Here is a 23,979-nt window from a genome sequence, read left to right as displayed (position 1 = left end):
ACTTCATCAATTCATTTGGTATTCATGTAGGCCCACAAAATCTATTTTGATTCATATCTTTTTGAATATGCTATATAAACAGATGAAAGCTTGTTAGCACGAGCGGATAACAACAAAACCATGCAGCGTTCAGAAAAATAAATGAGTTTCTCACACCGACAAAGGATTAACCCATTTGCATTTGATGTTTTGAAGTTATACATCTTGAAAGCTATTGAGTGCGAGTACAGGCTACGTGAGTACGTGAAGGCATCATTTCTCTCAGCTGTGCCAAGTGCATGACGTATGCTGAATAAAACCGGAAATAGAGGTAGAAATATTATCATTTGGCAATCAGCACAATCCAACGCCAATAAGTGAGAGGATTTTATTTCGAAAGTCGTAACCGGAACTTGTGCATTCAATCGTCTCTAGTTTGATGGTGTTGCCGCTGTGCTGTCCTCCTTCTTCTCCTCCTCCTCCTCCTCCTCCTCCTCCTCCTCCTCCTCCTCCAGCAGCAGCAGCATCCGCGGCTCCCCGCAGGCGACAGCGGGTGTTTGTAGGACACAGAGCCCGCGGAGGGAGGGGACCTGGCCTGGGCACGGATCCCAAAGAGGCCCCGGGACCGCCGCTGGATGGAGTCGGGCTGCATTCACACAGCAATGGCTATGGGTCTGACATCGAAAAAGGCGTCTGCTCGGAGCGTCGGTGTGGAGCGAAAAAACCTCATCACGGTTTGCAGGTACACATCACGACACCATCGATCCACAGCGTTATCCGCAAGTAGCCCACCAGTGCCTGCATGCTGCTCAGTTCATATTTCAACAATGTTACCATAATGGAGGCTGTTTATTTAATCCTGGGGTGAAACAGCCGGCGCACACGATATAAGGAAAATAAAGCAGAACAATTGACTGACATCTTTCTAGAAATGCTATGGATGAAGAAGAGGCAGGTGCATTTTCACCTTCACATACCCCTGCCATCACACACGCTTCTGTAGACCTACAACATACCCTGAGTCTTCAATGTGTTCCTTTGCATTTCCTGGCTGCACTTTGCTGTAACATTCCTTTAAAGATCATGTATTTGGTGTGACATGTATGCAGGATCTCTCAGAGGAAAGTTTATGTTGTATTTAACAGGTTGAGACACCTGCTTGATTCCTGTCTGTGCTGATAGATGCAGCTTCAAAGCGGGGAAAAAATGAGACTAGCGGGATGATATTGTTTGTAATAAAGCTGGAGAGAAAATACAACAGCAGGGTTTCTTCCTCCATCACGGTGAGGTTGAGTGACTGAATGGGACAAGGTTATTGGGATCAGTGCAAGGACTCCTCCCTCCTTCAGTGTCCCCCACAGACTATAATGTGCAGTCTCATAAATCACTCTCGTAGGGCTGTAAACTGATGTGCATCAGTGAACTCACCTGTCTTCTTGTAAAATAATCTGATATTCTGAGAAATTTGAAAACGATTAGTATTTTATGAATTGATATTAAATCAGTCATACAGTAAGGTTAGCATTGTAGGACTCATAATCACTCTTAAATTAATAATGGGCTATTCTAGGCTAGGATACTTAGTAGCTGTTTTGTTTTGAGGATGACCCTTTGATGTTATCTGCAGGATAACTATAGTTATTGAACTGCAAATAAACTGCAGTCATGAATGCTCCAGAAAACACATATTCAGTGTTGTACATAGTAATGTCTTCAATTCATAGCACTACAATTCTCCAACTCTGTATTTAAATGTGTCTTTGACATCGGTACTGCAACTAACACTTGTTTTCATTATAAATGAATCTGCTGATTCTTTTCTCGATTCATTGATGCACTATTTAGTCTTCAAAATGTTTGAAAAATACTGAAACATATTAATCTTCATAGAGCCTGAGGTGACATCTGCAAATAGCTTGTTTTATCCAACCAACTGTCCAAAAGCTGATAGAGCTGTTTTATAGGGACTTCTTCTGCTCTAGTATTTTATATTCTGTGATTTCACCAGAGGCTTGTTGGAAAGTTACAGCTATACTTTAATACTTTTTATGGTGCTCTCGACTATAGTCATGACTGCTACTGCAGACAGGGACGTAATTATTTGTAGATCGTGCAGGCATTCTGCACCCACATCTTGCTCTTACCTCTTTTTTTATTTTACTTTCTAAGAATTCAAAACTGTCTTTTGCCTTATTTACAGTGAAAGTGTTTAAAACGAAATAAATCCCCTTTAAAAACACAAAAAAAAGACAAAGTCTGGACTTTCAAATAGACACACAATCAAGCATTTTTATTCCAGTACCTTTCTGTTCAAAGTCCTGTCTGCATTTTTAGTGTCACGTACAGGTGAAGCAAAACAACACAACATCACACAGAGCATGCCTGCAAAAAAAAAAAGAAAAGTTCTCACGATGGACTCACAACACAGAGAAAGATTAGCGAGGGAACAAAAACACTGTTGTTTTCAGGTCGGCCTGACCGTGCTAAGACCAATTTAATCATTTAAGCATTTTAATGACAAACACACAAGACGAGACAGAACTATAAATCTCACACAGCTTTCCATCAGTAACGCTAACTACACAGTTTCTTTCCATTCCTCTAATTAGCAACATGACATTGATTAGGTTCAGTTGGAGGGAAACTCCTTCCAGGCGTGTCTGTGTTGCTGTCAGATCTGCATCTCTCTGCATCTTTTTCAAAATGTTTTTTCTTCTTGATGCCATTCTGGTGAGAGTTGATTCAAGTAGTCAAAGGTTGTTGTGTGTGTTCGTACAGTCTCATTGGAGAGAGAGAGAGAGAGAGAGAGAGAGAGAGATCCTGAATCAGCAGTGGGCCCCTGGCTGTGTATTGAAGCAGACTGGGCGTCATGTTGGTGCAGGATACAGGATCCAGGCTCAGTCGTGCTGCTGAGACACAGCTACAGCTTGAACCGCTGCCTGGCTACAGAAACTAAGCTGACGTTAGTGCAACATTAGTACACCAGGCCAAGCCTTTATTTAATACAGATATGTATAAAGTTTGACCTATATTCCTTCACTGTCACAACATACACGTTTAAAGTACAATCAGCACACACAGAGATTAAGGTTTTCAACTCCCAACAAGTCGTTTGATGAAGTGGTGTCTTTTTGTGGGACTGTAGAAACAAAGGGGCCGTTTCTGTTCAGGTTGTTGCCATATGTTACCGGGGGGGCATAACAAAGACAAACTAGCATCACAGTCCTTATTTTAAAAAGTGTATTCACATGATCTGGCATAATGTGGGTCACAAGTACCAGGCACAGAGGTCTGCTCAATGTTTCAGTGCCTTGTTTACGGTGTCATGCTTAACGGAAGGAGCCCGTTTGAATTAGAAACACATATGTACAGCAATAGACATTTGTGTATAATTAAGGAAAACCTGATCAAACATTTGCACCACCACCGTTTCTGCAAGAGGCCCGTGTCAGGGACTTGAAGGCGTTACAGTAAAGACTTAACATTAAGAATAATAATGGCAGAGAAAAAAAAGAATGAAAAAGACTCTGCTGCGGTCAGGTGAAAAAGTTGCATCTTCGAAATGTCTTTCTAAAGAAGAATACTTTGTTAAATTTGCTCTTCCTGCAGTGGCTTCTATCAGCCTGCAGACTGAGGGGAATGCATGAAAACAACCATGATTTTAACTGCAATGTTTTTAACCCGGCCGACAACATCAGAAACCCCAAAGTTGCTTTGTCTTAATGGTCGCTGAAGACACTCCGTGATGTTTATCGTGTCCACGGTGACAGCAGTGTCATCGTGATCTACTGTGTCTCTGTGCTGTTGCCACTGGCAACAGGTTTTTTATTTTAACAGGGCAGGTCTGAGGCTTCCTGCAGCCGGTGGGAATTTTCACACAACTCCGGTTTGTTTATCTGAGCCCAAATATTTTAAACAGTCACAATGGCAATTTGTTTACAGGCAACATTGTCGTGTTTAACATTGACTGTTTTGTTGCTTTAGTCTGGCTAAGAGCTCTCATGCCGTCATCCGCCACTGGTGGAACGGTGTGGTCACGGTGAACCTAAGGAAACATAGATAGGATGAGTGAGACTGGTCTGATGTCAGGCGCTATCCCTTCAGCTGCCTCCTGTAAACAAAAGGGAACGAGGGGAGTGAAAGCAGGGAGGCTGGCGATGTGGTGCAGCTCTGCCTGAGGCTTGAGCTCTTCCGGGGCGTGGCTCGAGAGTAGAGAATAAAATGTCCTGTGCCGTAGTAAACACAACCACGTATTCATGTATCTCATGGACATGCTTCTGCGAGTGGGCGGCTCTTTGTGCCTTTTAAAACATTCTGAGCAATAGTAGAGGGTGCCGCTTTCTACCGGTCTCGGTTCTATTTCTAAGAAATAATCGGAAATGTCAACAAATCTTTGCTTGTCTGGAATAACATTGTTTCTGTGTCGCCTTCTATTTTTCTATCAAAGCTATTTTTGACCATCGAGCATGTGAAATTACAGCAGAGGTTTCTGTAGGTTTGACTCTCCTCTGCGGATCAGTCCACTCTCTCTCTCACCATGCTGTTATTCTTCATTTAACCCCCCCTATCATGTTCAAACATCTGCTTTACACTCTCAGCGCTTCTCAGCCCAACACGTTCACTATCCATCTTGCACACTAATCCCTCTACACCTCCTCTGACCACGAAACACTTTGCCTGTACGCTTATTCACACACGGGGGCCGGTGAGAGAGAGAGAGAGAGAGAGAGAGAAGAGACACACCCTGCCGTTGTTGCATTTTCACGTCTTTTGCTCTATTCGGATTTGGCCCTAATTGTCGTTTTTGTTTCTTAATATTTATCAAAGGCACGGCGCTCTTTATCTTGGCTGTTTTGTGCAGATCCGGCACAGGACAGGACGTCTCCCCCGACAGTCCAGGACGATAAACAACAGCACTGGCTGGTGGTTACACAATGCTGCGGCCATTGAGGAGTCTGCCTGTGTCATCTGATCCTGCCGGCTATGCCAAGACTAAAGAGAGGGACAGGAAGAGGCAGAGAGAGATAGGAGTCGGGGGGGGGGGGGGGGGGAAAGAAGAAAGTGAAAGCTGAGGGGGTTAATATGAAACGTTGTGTGTTTAGATTCTGTGTCACTGCTGATAAATGTAGTTTGGGTTATCCTAGGTGGTGCTGAGGATCAAACACACTTGTGTAAGTACAGTAGAAGGGTGAGAAAGGAGAACAAGAGGGCCCTTTGAAGAGAGCTGAGAGTGGGCTTGGCGGGGATCCAGCCTGAGTGAGAGGGGGCACAAAAGAAGCTTGTCAGAAGGCCTTGCAGTTGTTTTTCAGTGTCAAATCGTACCAAGAGAATTTCGCTATTCCACTCCATCCATTTGCATTTGAGGCACGCCAGCAATTCCCCTTCAGATCAAAGGGACTTCAGTTAATTTAAAATAATCTGCTGTAATGTTTCTCTCGAGATAACGCTGCCAATCTATCAGGTCAGAGAGGCCTTTTGCAACAGTCAACCTTCTGCTCTTCTGATTTGAAATGCTATTACATCAACAAACAGGTTATTTAGTGGTTCTCATACTGGGCCCTGGGAACCTCTGGGGGCACTTGGTGGTTTTCCAAGGGCTTGGTACTCTGCATAATGAGGAATCGCTTGGTTTCATAAATGTTTCCGTCATCGGACGTCTTCGCAAATTTGACCAGATTTGATGTTTCTCTACGCACTCTTTGTCTTGAGTTTCCGACAGAATAGAACAATTCTCCACAAAATCAGATCCAACAAAACTTTCTTGAGACAAAGTCACGTAAGAGGAGTTCCTGCGCTCTAGCAGATCCCTTTGAGAAGGTTAAATGTGCTTACTGGCAAACAGAGCACACAAAATCCTTGAGCTTCATTATACCTTGCAAACTGACTGACCTACTTGGTTTTTGCAGAAAACATTATGAGACAGAATTGTGATGCCACTGACCTGTTTCCTTGATAAATCCGGCATGACCAAAAACAAGTCAACGGTCCATCGGTAAATCTAATCCAGTTTGGGCTCTCAGTTGGAACAGACCCTGTGCAGATGCTGTAGTGGTGTCCAAATGTTCTCTGTGATGGTGCTTCTTTCTTCTTCTTTCTTGTGACATTTTGTGCCAATCCCCCCAGCCCTCGACGAGGTCCCTTCTCATCTAGAGCGTCTTGCGTTTGGGGAAGAGGGCTTTCCGAAAAGAGGTGGTGGTGGAGCCTCTGCTGAAGGAGGCGCCCCCCAGGGCGATCTTGGTCTTTCCACTGGTGATGGTGGAGGAGCCCAAAGATGTTGTTTTCTTGCCCCTAGTGATGGAGGAGCCCCCCATGGCAATCTTGGACTTTCCCCTTTTTATGGTGGTGTTGCCCAAGGTTAAGGCCGTCTTCCCCTCGGTGAAACTGGTGTTGCCCATTGAGGAGAGACTCGTCTTCCTGACCCAGATTCGTCGACGGGATTCGGGGCTCACTCGACGCAAAGCATCGCACACTCATGCAGCACGTCCTGCTCTGGCCCTCGGGGGTGATAGTTACATCTGCTACAATCCAGAGAAGACCAGAATGCTAAGCGTGGATAGCACGACCCCCGTGTCGCATAATGCCTTCGTTGAGATGATCGACGTGGGCTCTGGAAGGCCACATACCACCCATGTGTCCCTGTGAATGGACAGAGGCAGCCGTAGGTGGCCACAGCCTATCTGAGGGGACGGGGACAGTGGAGCGATTGTCCCATCTCCACGACGACACCGGACGGTTGAAGGACACATTGTTGCAAAGGGGGCAATCTGTGGTGACATCACTTTCTTCTGAGCCATTGTTCCCTATAGCCTCTGATTGTAGGACATAGCCTCTGTGTACCACTGTATGTACCATATGTGAAATGAGTGGCGCAGTGTCACATTTGAGAAGAGAAAAGATGAATGTGTTTTAATGTTTTCCGCATGTAGTTTCGGCTTTGATTGCACCTCTCCTATATTTGTATCGTGCCACCATTTGAAACATGGGTGTGGTTCCTTTAGTTGGTGTTTACGACCCAAATGTGTCCTTGCTGAACTGTTTGCAACAAATTACAGCAATTAAGTCTTTAATTTCTACCATTTAAGTCGTTTAGATCCTATAGTATCTCTCAAAAAACTGAATTTACAAAACAATCAAGCCAAGCAGTGTTTAGGCATGTTACTTTTATAAGCATTGTTAAATCAACCAGCTTTACAGTTTCCTATTTTAAAACTGTGTTTTCTGGTGGACATACGGCAGCATAGTTATGGAAATTGCAGGCAATCAACCAATCGTATTGGAGTGCACAAAAATACCACATTTGTACCAAAGATGTAGACATGGTGATGACTGTACATGCACAACATACAGGAGAACAGTGCTGGTGTAAAACACATACTCTCTTGTGTCCCTCCACATGCATCCCACACGGCTGTTTCACGCCTTCCCTCCCTGCCAAGTAGACACACCATAAGCTGTCATCTCATCGCCGTCACATTTACATAACACGCTCAGCATGGCTTTGGAAGATCTCACTCATGATTGCAAACCCCATGAGATGTGCAACTCACTTTTGGCCAACAGGTAACAGATGGATGTTATGCCACGTTAACATGTACGCACATTGATCACAAAAATAGCTGCTCTTTTCTTTTTTGTTGTTGACTCTTTACTACTACTGACCTGCTAAAAATGACCAGATAGAAATATCCTTGGGTTTTTAAGTGTGTGCAGGAATCATGTGTGAAAATCCCAGTAGATGTTGCTGTGCGTTTCTGTGCCCCTGATGAGGGTGGTTTTGGACACAGACACAGACTTGGTCCCATGGGCGAAGGTCAGCGTGGTGAGAGAGCTTGTGGTCTCCCCTCGTGTAACAGAGGTTTTGCCGAACGCTATGTGGATGTTGCCCAAAGTTACAGTGGTTCTGCTCCAGGAGATCGAGAATTTACCCCAGGAGATGGCGTACTTAGTCCTCAGGATCGAAACCCTGCCTTTGGTGAAGGAGGTCTTACTTGACAGGAATGTGGTTTTCCACTCATTGTTAGCGTCTTTTTTGGACAGCTTGGCTCCCTTGGGTGTCTTAGCCCCGGCTTCAGGGTTCCTGTCCATCTAGATGTTCCTGCGCTTGGACATCAAGGCTTTGCCAAACGATGTGGTTGTGGTTCCCCGGCTGAAGCTGGCCCGTCCCAGAGCCACTGTCGTCTTTTGCCTTTGGATGGTGGACTCTCCCATGGAGGTGGTTGTCACTCCCCTGAAGATGGAGGAGTTGCCCACGGCTACAGTCGTCTTTCCCCTGGCTATGGAGGTGCTTCCCACTGCCAGGGCAGTCTTGCCCTCGGTGATGCTAGTGTTGCCCATCGAAGCGGAGGCAGTCAGCACCGTGCCTGAATGCCGGCTCCTAACATGCAAGCTGCATTACTGCCCTGGTCAAAAGCCAAACTAAAGCTGCGGCAGCGGTTGCCCTAAATAGATCACACCACCGTGTATAGATGAGGGAGGAGGGAATTATTTGATCATGCTTTGATGCTGGCCGGTCCCTCAGAGAGACGAGACCCAAAGGGACCTGGAAGCACAGCATGCACAAAGGCTGAGAGGACAGGGGGTTAATTGTATTGTTTTCATGATAGCACTGAAGGGGTACATTGTGCAGTACACAAGACAATTGGGGTGACCTCAGTATGATAAGATGGCGTGGTTCCCAAAAAAGAAAAGAAAAAAAGCTCCACTTGGCTATTGTTGCAGGGTTCAAATACAGTAGTGCATTTGTCTGCTTGGGTACAGTACGCGGCGGCATTTCAGCGGCTTGTGAAGAATAGACATGCGAAGTTGAATGTTTTTCCCCCATTGCATTGTTTTTCTAATTCCTCCTTCTCTGTGTGCTTCTATTTCAGATTCTCTGTCAAGACCCTCCTAGAGAAGTACACAGCAGAGCCCATAGACGACTCAGCCGAGGAGTTTATTAACTTTGCCGCCATTTTAGAGCACATCCTCAGCCACCGCTTCAAAGGTAACACTGCAGGTAACATATAGCACAAGATGACAAGATGGACAAGTCAGTTAAAATGACTGAGTTTGTAGCAGTAAAACTTAAATATTTAATATAAAACTGGCATATGAATCTACTGTATAGATTACACTGCAAACATTAAGCATGGAAACCAAAAAAAACCTGCATGATTATACAGTTAGCTGCACTGTAATGGCCGTTGCATGCTCGCGGTGTGGGTCGTCGTTATAGCAGAAGTGCTTCATTGCTGTGTTTTAATCTTGGACCAGGTTCAGGAAGCTGGTTCAGCTCAGATGGACAGCGAAGCTTCTGGGAATACATCCGGCTGGCGTGCAGCAGGGTGCAGAACAACTGCATCGCCAGCATTGAAAACATAGAAAACATCAGCACATCACGAGCAAAGGCAAGGGTATTTGTATGCAGAGTTGTGTGAGAGTGTTATTTGTGGGTGGGACATTGTGGGAGAGAGCAGCAAAGAAGGCCCTCTGTTCCTACTCACTTCTTACGTTGTCCTACAGGGGCGCGCGTGGATTCGAGTGGCGCTGATGGAGAAACGTCTGTCTGAATATGTGTCCACTGCTCTGAGGGACACAAGAACTACCAGGTCAGACTAATGATTTAAAAAAAAAGGGACAATAACCAAATTCTTATTTTGAAATATTTTAGTTTTTAATTGATTCTGAGCTCACCAGAGGAAAGTACACAGAAAGTACTATGGATGTTGAACATTAAACGTACTGTAAAATGCAGGTAGAGGCACAGTTGTGTCGGTAACGTATCTTGAAGAGATGATAACCACCTCTTCACCTGACAGGAGGTTCTATGATGATGGGGCCATTATGCTGAGAGAAGAGGCCCAGGTCCTGACTGGTATGCTGATTGGACTGAGTGCCATTGACTTCAGGTTAAGACACACGCTGCAGACTCTGAAATACAGAGGTTTTATATATACAAGCACAAAACCCAAATCAACACAGTTCGGTGGTATATATTTGTAAGCTATTTTAAGAACCTCTTCTGTCCCGTTCCGTTGTTTTTAGCCCCAGTATTTAGGAATTAAAAGTCCTGACGTGGGTTTGAGTATAGCATATTCTACTTTAGGAGTACAGATTATACAGAAATAATTAGAATCAGAATAATATTTAATGGCCAAGTAAGTGTGAACACATACAAGGAATTTGACTTTAGTATTTTGCTGCTCTCAATGTACATGCACAGAAATATAAATATAACTAAAAACAGGGACAACGAAGCTGAACAGGATAAACATATTTAAATTGATTGATATGGAGTAGATATGGAGTTGTCTTATATTTCGTAGTATATATAAAATAATATTGTTTGTTGTCTCTATGCAGTTTTTGCTTGAAGGGGGAGACTCTGGATGGGAAATCCTCAGCTGTGATTGACTTCACACCCTACCTGAAGTTCACTCAGAGGTGAGACTGATCCTGTCACTCCACGTTTGGCATCACATTTGTGCGCACGTGTGCCGCTGCAACACTGTCGCCTCTCTGCTGTGTAGCTACGACTACCTGAGTGATGAGGAGGACCGTCGCAGCGTGGACAGCAGTAACAGCGAGGAGAGTGTCCCCGAGCACCCCTACATCCCTCTGGTGACCGACGAGGAGAGCTGGAGCAACAAGTGTCGCAAGATGGAGCAGAGGTTTAAGATCGTCTATGCCCAGAAGGTGACACCCAACAGCTGCTAGAACCAAAGTTAATGCTGTTTAAATTCCTGTTTTTCACTGTAAACTTCCACGCACACAAAACCCCGTCTCCTTACTGTCATGTTGCAGGGTTATCTGGAGGAGCTGGTGCGCCTGCGAGAGTCCCAGCTGAAGAACGTGGAGACGGAGAATAAGCGTCTGAGAGCAAAGGTGGAGGAGCAGACAGCCCAGAGCCAACAGGAGAAGAAGGAGCTGGAGGCCGTCGTGCTCGAGCTGCAGGCACAACTGTGAGGAACACACAAGAACTTTAAGATTACGTTCTTCAAATGAAAAAAGCTTCAACTATAGGATTCATTCACGGGTTCAAGGATCATTTATTGTCATTATGCAACACAGGGATGCACAATGATATTCAGTTGCAGCCCGTTTGTAACGCAACAAACACATGACAAACAAAACAAAACAAAAACAGTAGCACATTCCTGGAGTGCTTTTTTTATTTTTTTATTTGCATCATAAGGAATGTAAACAGCAGCAACAAAAAACATTCTCTGGGCAGATAAGATGGCCGACATCTCCACATTAATAATTCAACATGAGGAAAATATAAGCGTGGGCTCCAGTCGTCATCACCCAAGATCCTGTTGGGATTACATTTATTTATTTATTTCTTCTTTCCAGCATTATAGTGTGTGCAAGTTCATCAGGGGTTAGAAGAAGAGTTCAAGTTGTTATTTTGAATTAAATGAATTATTGCTCTCCTAATCTACTTAATGTAACAAGTCATTTTTCTTCAAAGAAGATAAAAAGAAACTGAGAATGTATTGCAGATGCAATTTCTGATTTATGGCAGTTTATAATACAATACTCATTGAGAGGCTACATATTTATTCTGTGTTGAATTTAAGACTATGTTTCAGGAAGTAGAGTGACACTAATGACTAAAAGTGGCTCATTGAAATTTACGAGAGATGGGTGATTTTTTTTTTTCCGCCACTTTGGATGTTCAGGTTTATAATTGATTTCTAACATGAAAAGTATCACTTCTGAATTGACGTATTTGTACTCTGTGCTTCCTGCAGCTCTGCCCTCATGCCCTGTGATTCCTCCCATCTGGCTAAAGATCTTTCCATCCCGCTGGTCAACCAGTGGTCCGTAATCACAAACAACCAGGGCGATGTCAAGCTTTTCCGCAGGTAAACTTACTTGAACAGTATGTTTCTATTTTTTATTGGTTTGTATTCATACAAACCAATAAAATGATGCAATTATTGTACAGAACTTCAGATATTTGTGCCATAATGATGTTTTCGTGCATCCAGGAGGAGCTTCCACAGTTTGGAGCAACTTTCTGTTGAAGTCAGTCTGAACTCTGACTCCCAGGAGACCGATGGGAGACTGAACGGAGATGTTGCTTGGACTTCAACAAGTACAAATGCTTTTCACTGCTACTACATTCATCCCAACATGTTCACCACAACATTTAAACCTGCAGTTTTGTTGTACTTTAGCCATTTTATGCAATATTCCTAAGTAGCTAAGCACATTTTGACTTACCACCATTTGACTTGAACGCAGTAGTAAAGTAACAACATTTCTGCTCGAGTAGGAATATATTAGCTCTCTCTCCACTGCTGCATAAAAGCCTTTCAGAGGCAGCCACCCATGCACATGTACATACATGCTCATACAAAGGCAGGCTTGATGGCTGTTCATGGTGTTTCATGTGGGCAGCTTGAAGTATGCACGATCTGAGGCTCATTTTTATTCTGCTTTTTCTCTGTTTCGTCCCTGTAGGAAAAGACAATACTCCCTCCATGCTGGGTCTGTGTGGCTCTCTGGGCTCTCTACCAAGCTCCAAGTCCCTGGCCAGCCTCAAGTCCAGCGAGTGTTTGGTCAACATCAGCACTGATCCCAGCCCTGCGCTCAGCCCTGCGCTCAGCCCTGCGCTCAGCCCTGCGCTCACTCCCAGCTAGGGAGCTCCAGACCAACAACAGAGAATGAACCCCCTCCGCCTGTCCGCCTGGTGATGCTGCGTTGACCACAAACCCGACGAAAAAACCCTGCTTCTACAATCCGCCAAGACCATCCACAGCTCCATGAGAACAGGGAAGTCATGACACCATCTCTGGACTTTTGTACACATGAGAGTGAAGTCATCATGAAGCTTAAAGGATCCATCATTTTTTGGTTCTTTCCCTTCTCCTCGCCTTATCCGCTCAGCTCCTCTCAATCACTCTGCCACAACCACTTTGTACTATCTGTGATTCCCTTCATCCAAGATCATGCAATCCCTCTGCAAACTCCCATCAGACCTTTCTCCAAAGCATCCATTTTATTTCCTTAAATAGTACTCCCATCTTGCTCCTTATTTGAATATCAGCAGTGTGTTTGTGCGCCTGCTTTACTTTATTTTGTTCAAAAAGTGACCAAAGCAGCACTTGCAGCTCTTTGGATGCAGCCACTTGCAAAGAGAGATGAGATGATCATTTTAAGAGATACAGATTATCTCCACAGTGACATAGCACTGAGAAGTATGTTTTATGGATGTCACTGATCTGGGATAATTCCTGCTCGAGCAATCAAACACTGTTTAAATCTGTGCAGGTATTTATTGAATCGATCCAATCTTAAGCTCTACCGCATATGATCACTTATCTGATTTTATCCAATGCAGCAGGATTGTTTTTTTTACATGTATACTTTGATTTATTTCTGGTTTGGTTTGTGTTGCAATAAACTGCCTTTTTCCATTATGTGTGTCTGTTTGTGTCGATCACAACGTTGTGTGGAGAGTCACAGGGAAACCACACCCCCAAAAAAAAGGTTTCAAAACAGGAAGTCAATGGAGCTGTTGGATCAAGCAGCCGGTTGCTTGGGACACATGTGCTCTGGCACCATCTTGTGGTTTAACGTTATCAGGGGTAACATAATGCATAAATGCCCAAAATGCTTGTTAATTCTTAAGAACAACCTGAGGGTCTTACAGGGAAACATATGGGTGGCTAAATTATAAACATAAGATAAATCCTACTTTAACAAGCTATGCCAGGTTGGACAAATGATTCCTCCAGATGGATACAGAATATTCTTTTCACCCATCCTGCTGAAGTGTCCATTTCCAAGATGCTGAAGCCCCGACCACCTGCATGGCTGCTCTATATACAGTAGTTTTACTGCAGACCGTGAGCCTCTGTTTGGTTCCTATGCTGTGTCTGTGCTTTCTCTCGCCAAGGCTGCAGACCTGATTGGAGAGTAATCGGCGGCATTGGACACACCTGGTTCCACGATGCATAAAAAGCCTGAGCAGCAGATGCCAGTTGTTGGCGTATTTCTCTCACCGCACATCGCTGTGTTGAGGCGTTTGGGTTCTTTTCCTTGTTTTTGCAGCACATTCCCCTGCATCTACAGATCTCTCCCATCCTTTTGTTTGACTTTTGTTTGACTTACTTTTTCATTAATGAAGCACTTTATTTGTTATATGTAATGTATCTCCCACCTTTTCAATTTCTTGTGTTCATGTTCTTGCAGTTGTTGCTCCTGGTCGACGACCCCCCCCCCCCCCCCCCCCAAACACAGGCAACAGATAGTGTGAGAACGCTTTATTCACGCCACTGAAATGACTGTTAAATACAGAGTTTATGAAACATCTGGAGGCCTACTGGATTAATTTCTCCTCATGTCATTTTACATGATGAACCTACACATACAGCATGTCGTATGTCTTTTTTATGAGAACAATGAAAGAAATACAAACATGGGGCTGGAAAGAAAGCTGTTTCCTTAAAGCATTTTGGTCATTATGTAAGCAATTCCTTTATCTATACAGTTTGTTTGATTTGTGTTTGTGGCTCATGTAGCTAATACATAACTAATATACATTAAAGTATTATTGAATAATGCGGATGAGGTTTGTTTTATTGCACTCATTATTGTGCACTCTGCGTTATTGTTGTTTTAATTATGTTAGTAACTTTTACTACAGTTTAGGCCTTTTTGGTGATTAATTTTGCAGCAATGGTAATAAACCTAAGATAACAACATTGTTTAAAGTAGTTCAAACAGTACAAAAAACACCCCTGACTTTAATACATTAAATGTGTACAATTAGGTCTGGAAATTAGACAATAGATAATGTCATGGTATCAAACTCAATATTATTTTAATTTGTTTATTTTAATGAACATCTTGCAATGTGTTATAACTTGCTTGAAATAGCTACATCTATATGCCCTTTGAGGAAAGTGACCAGTTTCTCCCATATCATCATATATTCACAAGTCTGGACCCTCAGAGCCCCTGTAGTGACCTTTAGGGGTCCCTGAACCACACTTTGAATAGACCCCAGGGTTTGAACGTGGGTTTGAAGGATAGGAGGGGAGGGGCCATGAAAAATCAATCTCAACAAAGTGGATGGGAGCTTTAAGTTTATTTTGGGGGGGGGGGTCCCTTCAGAAGACAGATGGGCGTGAAGACCAATACGTGCTCAGTAGTACTCTGCAGCAACCAACCAGGTCGCCCTCCCTTGGAGTCATACTGCACGAGATAGTTGCTTCAGGCTGAGCCGAGCTGTTGTGGTGTCACTTTGCAGGCAAGAGTAACAAGCATCGATGTGCGGGAGCAGCGCGTGGTCTCCGCTCGTGTCCTCCTCTCACTGCAACATGAAGGATTATTTATGATCATGGTCATCATCACAAAAGAAAGCTCAAGTTTGGTGCCCAACAAGAGGACGGATCGGAGTTTTGGATCATCGCCGTGGATGAACTGAATGTGGACAGAGGGGAAGTCAGCGCAGTTGTAGTGAAAGAAGTGAAGAAGGAAAAAGCAGAGCCGTGTGTGTGTGTGTGTGTGTGCGTGTGTTTTCTTAAGCGGAGCTCGGAGTGGGGGATGTTGGGTAGAAGTGGAGGAGCCCCTCGGGGGTGCAGCAACCCCAGCCTGCAGCCCCTCAGAGCCACAATCCCATACCAGCTCCAGAGGGGATCCGCTCTCCTATGCAGGGAGGTCAAGACTGGTAAATACACACTCAGGAGGAGGAGGAGGAGGAGGAGGAGGAGGGGTGTTGAGGCTGCATTCACCTGCATGCGGTCCAGTGTTTTAAAGTTTATTTGGTGCCACTTTATGATCAATATCTGACTATATCTCAATATCAATATCTGAAATTATGTTACCTATGGGTTTCATTTACTACATTTATTTCTAGGGCTGCCCTGACCACTAATCAGTCTTTTTGGTCGATTAACATTTCTTCATTCAATTACTTGTTTTTGTTATGCTTTTTTTTAAATGCTGAATGACTTATTTCCAAGAAACCTATGAGCACATCTCTGCTACACATAAGATTTTAAAGTGGTGCTTTTAGTGTTATTCTCTGTGGGAAACTCACACAAACAGCTTTACAGATCTGTCTGTCAAATCGAGTAATTGATCAGTCGACAAGAACGTGTGCAAGTTGGCCTGCCCTATTTCCTTCCACCAAACTTCTCTTTTTTTGTATTGTATCACAAAAGAAAATAGACTCTAAAAGATTAATCGACACAGACAATTAATCAGCAACTATTTTGACAACCCATTAATCGCTTAAGTCGTTTTTCAAGTAAACATTTTGCTTGTTCCAGCTTCTACCGTGTGAGGATGTGCTGCTTCTCACTGTGTTCGATCATTGTGAATGCAAATGATGAATGCTTGATTTCAAGACTACAATGGTTCTGTGTAAAGGAAAGGGCCATGCTTCTCCTACTAATTCAGGGAGCCATTGACTAACTAAACAATGACGGCTTTTAACCCTGAAACATAACACTGCTCTCATAATGTTATTTGGACACCTAAGTCGCCTCTTTGCACTCTGACCTGTGGGATCTCTGCTTCACGCCAACGCAGCAGCCGCTTTAAGAGCCTCTCTATTTGACTTTAACTGTAACTGTGCCAGTCACATCTGCATGTAGTGGTGTTTATTTATACATTCAGTCTGCCCTGCAACATGACAACATACTGCGTGTGTGTGTGTGTGTTGCTGGTGGTCGATGTACTTGTAGCCTGTGGTGACTGTTGCCAGTGTTGTGTAGTTGGATGGCTTTGCTCCAGGTCAAAGGCATAGTCCACACCTGCCAGAGATTACAAATAGCTAACATGCACACACACACACACACACGCACACACATAACTCTACACACTGCATGCTTACTGGTGGGGAGGAAGCCTGGGAACAATCTTGTGAACAGCTACCACTGGTGTTGAAATACTGTTTAGCCTCTGGGAGTTTTTAATACACAAATATGTCACATGCAGTGTTGTGAGCTAAACGTGCTCACACACACATGAGTTTTTTTAACAGACATGATCACTGACTTAATGTGCTTTTGTTTATGTTCCCAAAAGCTGACAGGACCACGGCTCGCCCGCCGAAACCCACCATCCGCCGAACTCTGTCTTTGGACGCCATCGTCGGACCCTATCTGCACGGCCACTGGCCCAAAGAGGCAGAGAGCCCGGCTGTTACCTGTGTCAATGACAAGGCCACGCAGGTGAATATTACTATATCATGACACGGTCAAAGGAATGGTGACGACTCGGTGTAATTACTGTTGTTTAACAAAACTGGGCCAAGGTGAGTAGCAGACTGTTATACCGGTACTACTGAGAACATGTTACCCATAAAACTTGTTGCTGCATGTTGCAGGAAAAAAAAAAAAAAAAAGCATGCAGGACACCAACTGTTTTCTCTGCCTTGCTCTTCTTGTATGTGAAGGATTTCTATAGAGAACAAGATATCTGATGTTGGCTCTGCAGGTGTCTGGTGGTTCCAGTTCGACGCTGCGGGTGGAAGGCAGCCAACTGGAAATAGTCGTGTTTTTGTTCTTCTTTAAACTCCACTGTTCTTCCCTCGCTCCACCCTCGACTGTATCTGCTCCTAACTAGTGCACAAAAGCCCCGACTAACATCACCAAGCTCCGCAGCTTCGTCTTCGCCTATGACACAGTTTAAACCCTAAAGAACCCCCCTTTGCCTCCATTGTGAGGAACAAACCCCTCCTGACCTCATTATACAGACACCCCATCCCCCAGCACTCTCCTCAACCACACACACATGCACCCAACCACCAGCACCTCCTTCTGCCACAGTCTTCAGATGATATAGCTCATTGTTTGTTTCCTTCCTCATTGAGCGTCACTTTTCTGCAAATTGTACAAAAAAAGTTCTGTGATGTTAATTTCTATTTCTGTAGATTTTAAAAAACAGTAGGTTATAGTCTGTTATGACAAACATGTGGTCAATCCCACTTGGGATTACAAGACACGATCAAACATACATCTGCCATTAACACGTAAAATGGAAAGAAATAATAACATACTTCCAAAAAACATACGTGCAAGATTTTTCTAATACATTTTACACTGAATAACGATAATACAGTTAACCGCCTTTAACTATGCTGTAATTCTACAGATATGTGCAACAGATGGGCATGCATGTGTGTGGACAAATAACAACCTTCGTAATACAAAGCAACCCAATAACAACACTAAATATCACCACAAAATTGGGGTCAACACAGTCTAAAAAAATAAGTGTAGTGTTGGTTTCAGGTTCAGTAGATTGGATTTCAATGTAAGTTGTTCCTGTTGAATCCTGAAATAATTAATCAATAAATCGGTTTGTTAAGCGAAAGAAAATAATCGTCAAGATCTTTGATAACCAAGTAAATGTATAAGGTGTTTATCAAGCAAAAATGCTAAATATTCTCTGCCTCCAGCCTTCCAAATGTGAGGATTTGCCGCTTCTCTGTTTGATATAATTGTAAGTTGAATAGTATTTGGTTTTGGACTGTTGATCCTAAAGAAAATTAGCACTATGAGTCGCCCAAAGTGGAAACACTAGCCAGACCAAATGTTCTGCTACCTTTTTGAGTCTTTTTATAGATTTGAGTCCCATGACCCCCCTGTTCATATTTTGGCCAGGGTGGGGTTGTTGGTGTTGAATGATTGGGGGGGGGGGGGGGGGGGGGGGGGTTGGCAGCTGTAACTCTACACCGATGTCACTGTATGACTGACTCATGCCGCGTTCAGACTTATATAGCCGGGCGATGCACTACGTCTGAGTGGACTGGACAGGACAAGATGGTGTCTGTGTTTTCCTGGAGGCAGTTAAGGCACCAGTGAGATTCCTCTGAGTTGTGAGGCCGACACCTGAAGAACAGGTCAGGTATTTCGGGGACGGAAAATCATGACATTGCCGTACTGCAGACAGAGAAAGCTAAATGTGTAACGCTAGCTGCCTTATGATTATGAATGGCATAGATGCCGGTGAGGGGCCAGTGAGCGTGTGAAGCAGTTGACTAGAGGCACCAGAACTGTGAATATCTTTTCCTGTGGGTCAACTCAACCTGGGTTTCAGCTGGTGAGGATGAACTACCAATCGTCTGCTCCCAACCAACGGCCGGGAGCGGTCGACCCGGCGCCCTCTGGTAGAAAATCAAGAGTCCATGTGAAGAAATTGGTACGAGCATATGAGTGAAAGTTTGACGTTAAGGAGTTGTGACTGAGAAAAGAAGAAGTGCACAAAGAAGGCTCTGTGTTTTCTGTTTGTCTAAGTTGTGTTTTCTCCACAGTATGTGACTTTGTGAATAACAAGGTTACTTCATGGGTGATAGTGTGCGTGCGTGTAAGTGCACTGAGGTGTAAAATGCTGATACTTGCACTGTATTTATAGTCTTCACCGTGATGTGGTTTGGATTTGTGTGGAAGCCGAGCTGTTTTGCAGCTCTGGGTGGTTTTTCTCGTTGCTTCCCTCCGTACAGCTGTTGTGGGGCAGGTGTGCAAGACAGCTGTGGGGCTTTTCTTCTGTGCTGTACTATTAAGTTGTAGTGTTTATTGGAAGTGCACTTGATTTAACAGAAAATAAGTAAGAGGCCTCCAAAAAGGCTGAATTGCTTCCCAAAAAAAAGGCCATTTTATACCACAGCCCCCCAAATACAGGACTCTTTATTCACCATGCTGTAATAATATTTTTTTTTCAAAGACTCCAAGTTCCTGGGCAGAGGAGACCCGAGGAAGGAGAAGCGCCGGCGGACACAAGCGCTCGGCCTCGTGGGGCAGTGCGGAGCACCTGAGGGAGGCAAGTATCAGTTTATCACTACAGCAGTTCATTAATCAGCTTCCCTGTTATTCCCTCTTACTCACACCCTTTATTCTGCACCCTTCCACTGATGACACGGAAAAACATGATCAGCTCCCCGAGGGGAAAGCGAGTAAACGCTCCCCTTTCAGAGAGAATCGTAGTGACTCCTGAATCATTTTTTTTGTTTTACTCCACTCTGCCCTCAGGTCGCCAAGCTGAGGAACCAGCTGCAGAAGCGCTCCCGCCATGTTCCTCCCCCAGCAGGGTACGAGCTGCCCCACCACCTCCTGCCGGCAGGTCATGCAGCAGGCGTCACTCAGGTAGCCCTTGCTCTTTTGTGATGACAAACTGTCTTCCACAGGCAGACTACGAAGCGCTTAGTAACAGGGATGTAAAAAAAACAAAAACAGCGGTGCTTTTCTTAGTAACTGCTGTCATCACGTCTCCTGCGTTAATGCCATGCTGTCACAGGAAGACCATCTGAAACCAGCATATCACAGCACATCATATGGATGAAATATTCTGTCTCGTATATGTGTGTATTTTGATATTGTGTCGACTGCCCTTGACCCACGGGTTAAATATGACCCGCCTTTGCTAAACCCCTAAACTAATTGAATAAATTAATTGAATTTTAAACTCCAAAATTTATTTTCCATGAAGCAACAACCTGAAATTCTGGGGTTTTCCTCTTCACAGTTCAGAAAAAAAACTTATTTGGCAACAAATTTATAATTATTATATACTGGAAATGAGGATTTAAATGACCAAATACTAGTCTTCTCCCATTTTTAACCATTTCCTCCACCCACAAGGTGTATACATACGAATAGAATAAGATAATAGATATACAACAATTAGCTTTCTTGTGGGGCATTTGATGAATGGTCATTTCAAATATTGTGGTAGGTAATTATATATTACTTATTATTATATATTACTTATATTGTCCCCTAATGCGATTAATCACCTGAACTGTACAAATCCAACACGGTGTAGGAGTGAAGGAGCTGTGGCTTTAGGTAATACTCCCTCTTCATTTGACGTGTTTTTCTCCAGACGCTGCCTCTGATGCCGCTGAACAGACTCGCCACACGGCTGCGACGCAGTGTTGAAGGCCTCAACCTAGAGCTGGAAGAGGTGTTTGTTTCTGAGAAACCTGACGATCAGCATGAGGTTAGGCCGCTGAGCTACACTTCACAAACACTCAGGGTTAAGATTAGTAAACTAACAATTGCCTTTTCCCCTGTAAACTATCAGGTTCAGTTCTGTCGTAATAAGAAAATACTTACTGTTTCATCTCAGTTTTGATACTGACATTGTTTTTATAACACCCTGGGGGCCGCGGGGCAAAGAATACACTTTGGTCTGCTGTTGAAATTCCCTGCAAGTGCCGACAGAGCAAATCGAGCGTGACATCATCAAAGTGCCAATAGTAACACGGTTTAGTTTTCAAAACTAAAACGATTTTGACCTAATGTCTAAGCAGCTGCAAGGCACAGATTGGCAGATTGGCAATCATAAGATAACGAGCTTGTTGTCATGAAACAGCTTTGAATACAATCGTGAGGAAAATGAGTCAAAAAGCCATCTTTACCCACATCGATTCTTGACAGAAGGGAAAGCATACGACACTCTGTATTGTTTCTTTAGCTCCTCTGACTCCTTCACTTGTTTCCTCCTGAATATTGCAGATTTTGGATATCCCAGATGGCCACAGGGCCCCTGTCCCCGTGCAGAGATGCAGCAGTGGCTCTCAGAGTGAGCCCTCCCCCGGCCCCTTGGATCTGGATCCTTCCCTCCTCTCTCCTTCTCAGTCCCCCTGTCCTCTAGATCCATCTCTTCTGTCTCCATCAAATTCCCCTTCTCCATTGAACCCATCTCTTTTGTCTCCGTCACAGTCTCCCTGTCCCATGGGAGAGCCAGGTTAGACAACCCTTCATTTTCTCTGGCGTACTGTATGCTGAGGTTTCAAACCGCAATGTATAATTTTTGTATTATTAATAAAAGTTTGGATGTTTCTGTCCTTTCTTGCAGAGCCCGTGGACTGTGAGACGGCGTGTCACGCTCCGTCGACGTCGCTCCCTTCGTTTGCGTTGGATCCTCCTCTGTTGCAGCCCTGCTCCTCCGCTCCTCGTCCCAACAAAACCTACTCCTTCCAGCGCGAGCCGCCAGAAGGCTGCGAGCGAGTACGAGTGTGCGAGGAGGGAATGTAAGTTAACCTCTTTGTAGAACAAGGCATCATGCACTGATCATATAGTCATGTAATCACTGTGGCTGGCCACTAGAGAGCCTCAGCCCCCCCCCCCCCCCCCAATTGTTAGTTGCAGACTTAATTGCGATTATGATGTTATAAATGTGCAAAATTGCATGCAAAGTTGTGGCTCTTGGAGCCCTTGATGAGCCGGTACTCTGTGGTACATACCATCCACTCTCTGCATCTCTTCAGCTCCAGATCTGCCTGTCAGGATCAGCCTCTCCTCCACCAGCCTTCCTGCCCTGATCCCAATAAAGTCAACTTCACCCCCCATGGAGGCTCCGCTTTCTGCCCTGTCAGTCTTCTGAAGCCTCTTCTGCCCTCCATGGACCTCCTCTTCCGCGGCCTGTCAGTCTCTCCGGTCACCGGCTGCCCAGGTCAGGCCTCCCCCACCAGGCACCTGGGCATGCAGTAGGTGGGCGTCTGAGCAGAGCCTCCTCTCAGGACTGAACCACGCTGTACTGCCAGAACCCACACAAACTGGATATGGTCTATATGCCATTGGTTACCTGTGGTCACATGGCTCATCACTGCTGTATGGTGCCATGATCACTGTGATCAAAATAAGAGATTTTGTGACTCATACTTTAGATTAATTTTGGCCTAAAATCCGGCTGCTTTACTGATTATCTCCACCGTCAGGAAACCATTTAGCTGATATTTACATCATCGGCACTTAGTATTCCTCCATATGGACTATGGATTAATAATCTGGAAAATGCTGAAAAGGTTTTACAGCTGAATGAGTTTTGATGTTGTTCTTTTTTATAAAACCGAATTTTTTTTTTAGTTGTGCATCAGCGGTTCAAACAAAGTCTGCAGTCTGCTCGGGATGTTTTCATTTTTAATGTCCAAATAAGTGAATTCAGAGGCAAAAACACCAAGCACGTACAACACGAGTATTACTTTCTTACTACCCTTTACTGTCTGTTGAGCAAAGAATTGTTAAGTTTAGTTTAAACTTTCAGCTTAATCTGAGTCCTTGATACGTTTGATCCTTAAATTTCCGAAAATCTGTTTGTTGGAAAGAAATATTTTTGGCCCAAGGTTTAATGATGGCCTACTTTTCTACAGATGTATTTCAAGGAAGATATATATACACACTATATATATATATATTTGTGTCTTTATTAGGAGGCTGGTGATACTGTTTTTGTATTCACTGAAGGAAATCAACTTGTATTTCTGAGTATACTTTGTGGTTCATAAGCAGGAATGGATGTTTTAGTAGCTTTAATTGCCCACAGCGGGCATTGTTCTAACCAAACAAAAGCAATTTTGTCAACTTTTTTAAGAGTTTGAGTTGGCCAAGCTTTGAGTCTTTGGTCTAATGTGAGCCTCTTTGCCCCATGAGGTTCTGGCTAGAAAGCCTTAATGTGTCAATAGTCTCTTGGGATATGGAAGAGGTTGATTCCCTCTGCTTCAGTCAAATGGATGAAACTCTGTCTTTGTCAGCATGATCATATGCAACACTGAATAAAAAGAACATCCTTGTATTTTATCTGAACTGAGTATGCACCCTTTTAATACTTTAAATGTTTAGTGTGCCACTGCGAGGAAAATAAAATAACCAGAATGTAAATACCTTCTATACTTTTTTATAATTACTGTGGTTGTTGTTGTTGCTTGCCTTTGACACGTGGATTTGCGGTTTTTAAATCGAAGCACCGCCCTTTCAACCCAAATCCGCTTTGTGATTGGTGGAGGAGAGAAATAAAATGATCTCTGGTGCCTTACATGGACCAATGAATTTAATCCACATCCTAGGACGACTAAAACGCACGCGACGTTTTCAAGAGAGGACCTCGTCATTTTTGTAATAGCTGCTTTAGCAACTGCCCCACGACACAACACAGCCAATACAAGTTAATTACAATATAACAAGAACAATATGCCTTTCTGGAATGAAATTTAACTAAGTATATGTACTCTCAAGTAATGTACTTAAGTACAATGTTGTGGTACCTGTGTAATTA

General features: G+C 43.9%; 2 protein-coding genes across 3 annotated transcripts; both read left to right on the top strand.

Moving 5' to 3' along the window:
- Positions 1–316: 316 nt before the first annotated feature.
- rundc3aa (RUN domain containing 3Aa) lies at positions 317–13,385 on the top strand. 2 transcript variants are annotated; one of them, XM_076085763.1, is made up of 11 exons: positions 317–721; positions 8,847–8,974; positions 9,232–9,365; positions 9,481–9,566; positions 9,777–9,866; positions 10,321–10,401; positions 10,488–10,653; positions 10,762–10,919; positions 11,715–11,828; positions 11,955–12,061; positions 12,430–13,385. In XM_076085763.1, the coding sequence occupies exons 1-11, from the start codon at positions 615–617 to the stop codon at positions 12,606–12,608; spliced, it is 1,350 nt and encodes a 449-aa protein (XP_075941878.1). In that variant the 5' UTR covers positions 317–614; the 3' UTR covers positions 12,609–13,385. The 2 variants fall into 2 exon arrangements, with proteins under 2 accessions (XP_075941878.1, XP_075941879.1); XM_076085764.1 differs by having other exon boundaries at positions 318–721; positions 8,847–8,962.
- A 1,799-nt stretch (positions 13,386–15,184) lies between these two features.
- On the top strand, positions 15,185–23,585 carry fam117aa (family with sequence similarity 117 member Aa). The gene is given in 9 exon segments (XM_076085761.1): positions 15,185–15,643; positions 17,008–17,153; positions 19,648–19,743; positions 19,953–20,066; positions 20,806–20,922; positions 21,441–21,672; positions 21,784–21,958; positions 22,196–22,386; positions 22,389–23,585. Coding segments are annotated over 9 exon segments (1,260 nt in total). The 5' UTR covers positions 15,185–15,519; the 3' UTR covers positions 22,454–23,585.
- The last annotated feature ends 394 nt before the right edge of the window (positions 23,586–23,979 follow it).

Source organism: Anarhichas minor, unplaced genomic scaffold (genome assembly GCF_050575085.1).
Source record: "Anarhichas minor isolate MPS153535 unplaced genomic scaffold, ASM5057508v1 ptg000007l, whole genome shotgun sequence".
In the NCBI taxonomy this organism is placed as follows: domain Eukaryota; kingdom Metazoa; phylum Chordata; class Actinopteri; order Perciformes; family Anarhichadidae; genus Anarhichas; species Anarhichas minor.
The sequence above is the reverse complement of the archived record's forward strand: the minus strand, read 5'-3'. Positions and strand labels throughout refer to the sequence as shown.

What these genes read in the sequence shown, in the direction of transcription:
- rundc3aa (XM_076085763.1), top strand. Translation starts at nt 615, where the DNA reads ATGGAGTCGGGCTGCATTCACACAGCAATGGCTATGGGTCTGACATCG. An exon ending in AACCTCATCACGGTTTGCAG is followed by an intron (nt 722 to 8,846) that starts GTACACATCACG and finishes CTTCTATTTCAG; the next exon opens with ATTCTCTGTCAAGACCCTCC. An exon ending in AGATCGTCTATGCCCAGAAG is followed by an intron (nt 10,654 to 10,761) that starts GTGACACCCAAC and finishes GTCATGTTGCAG; the next exon opens with GGTTATCTGGAGGAGCTGGT.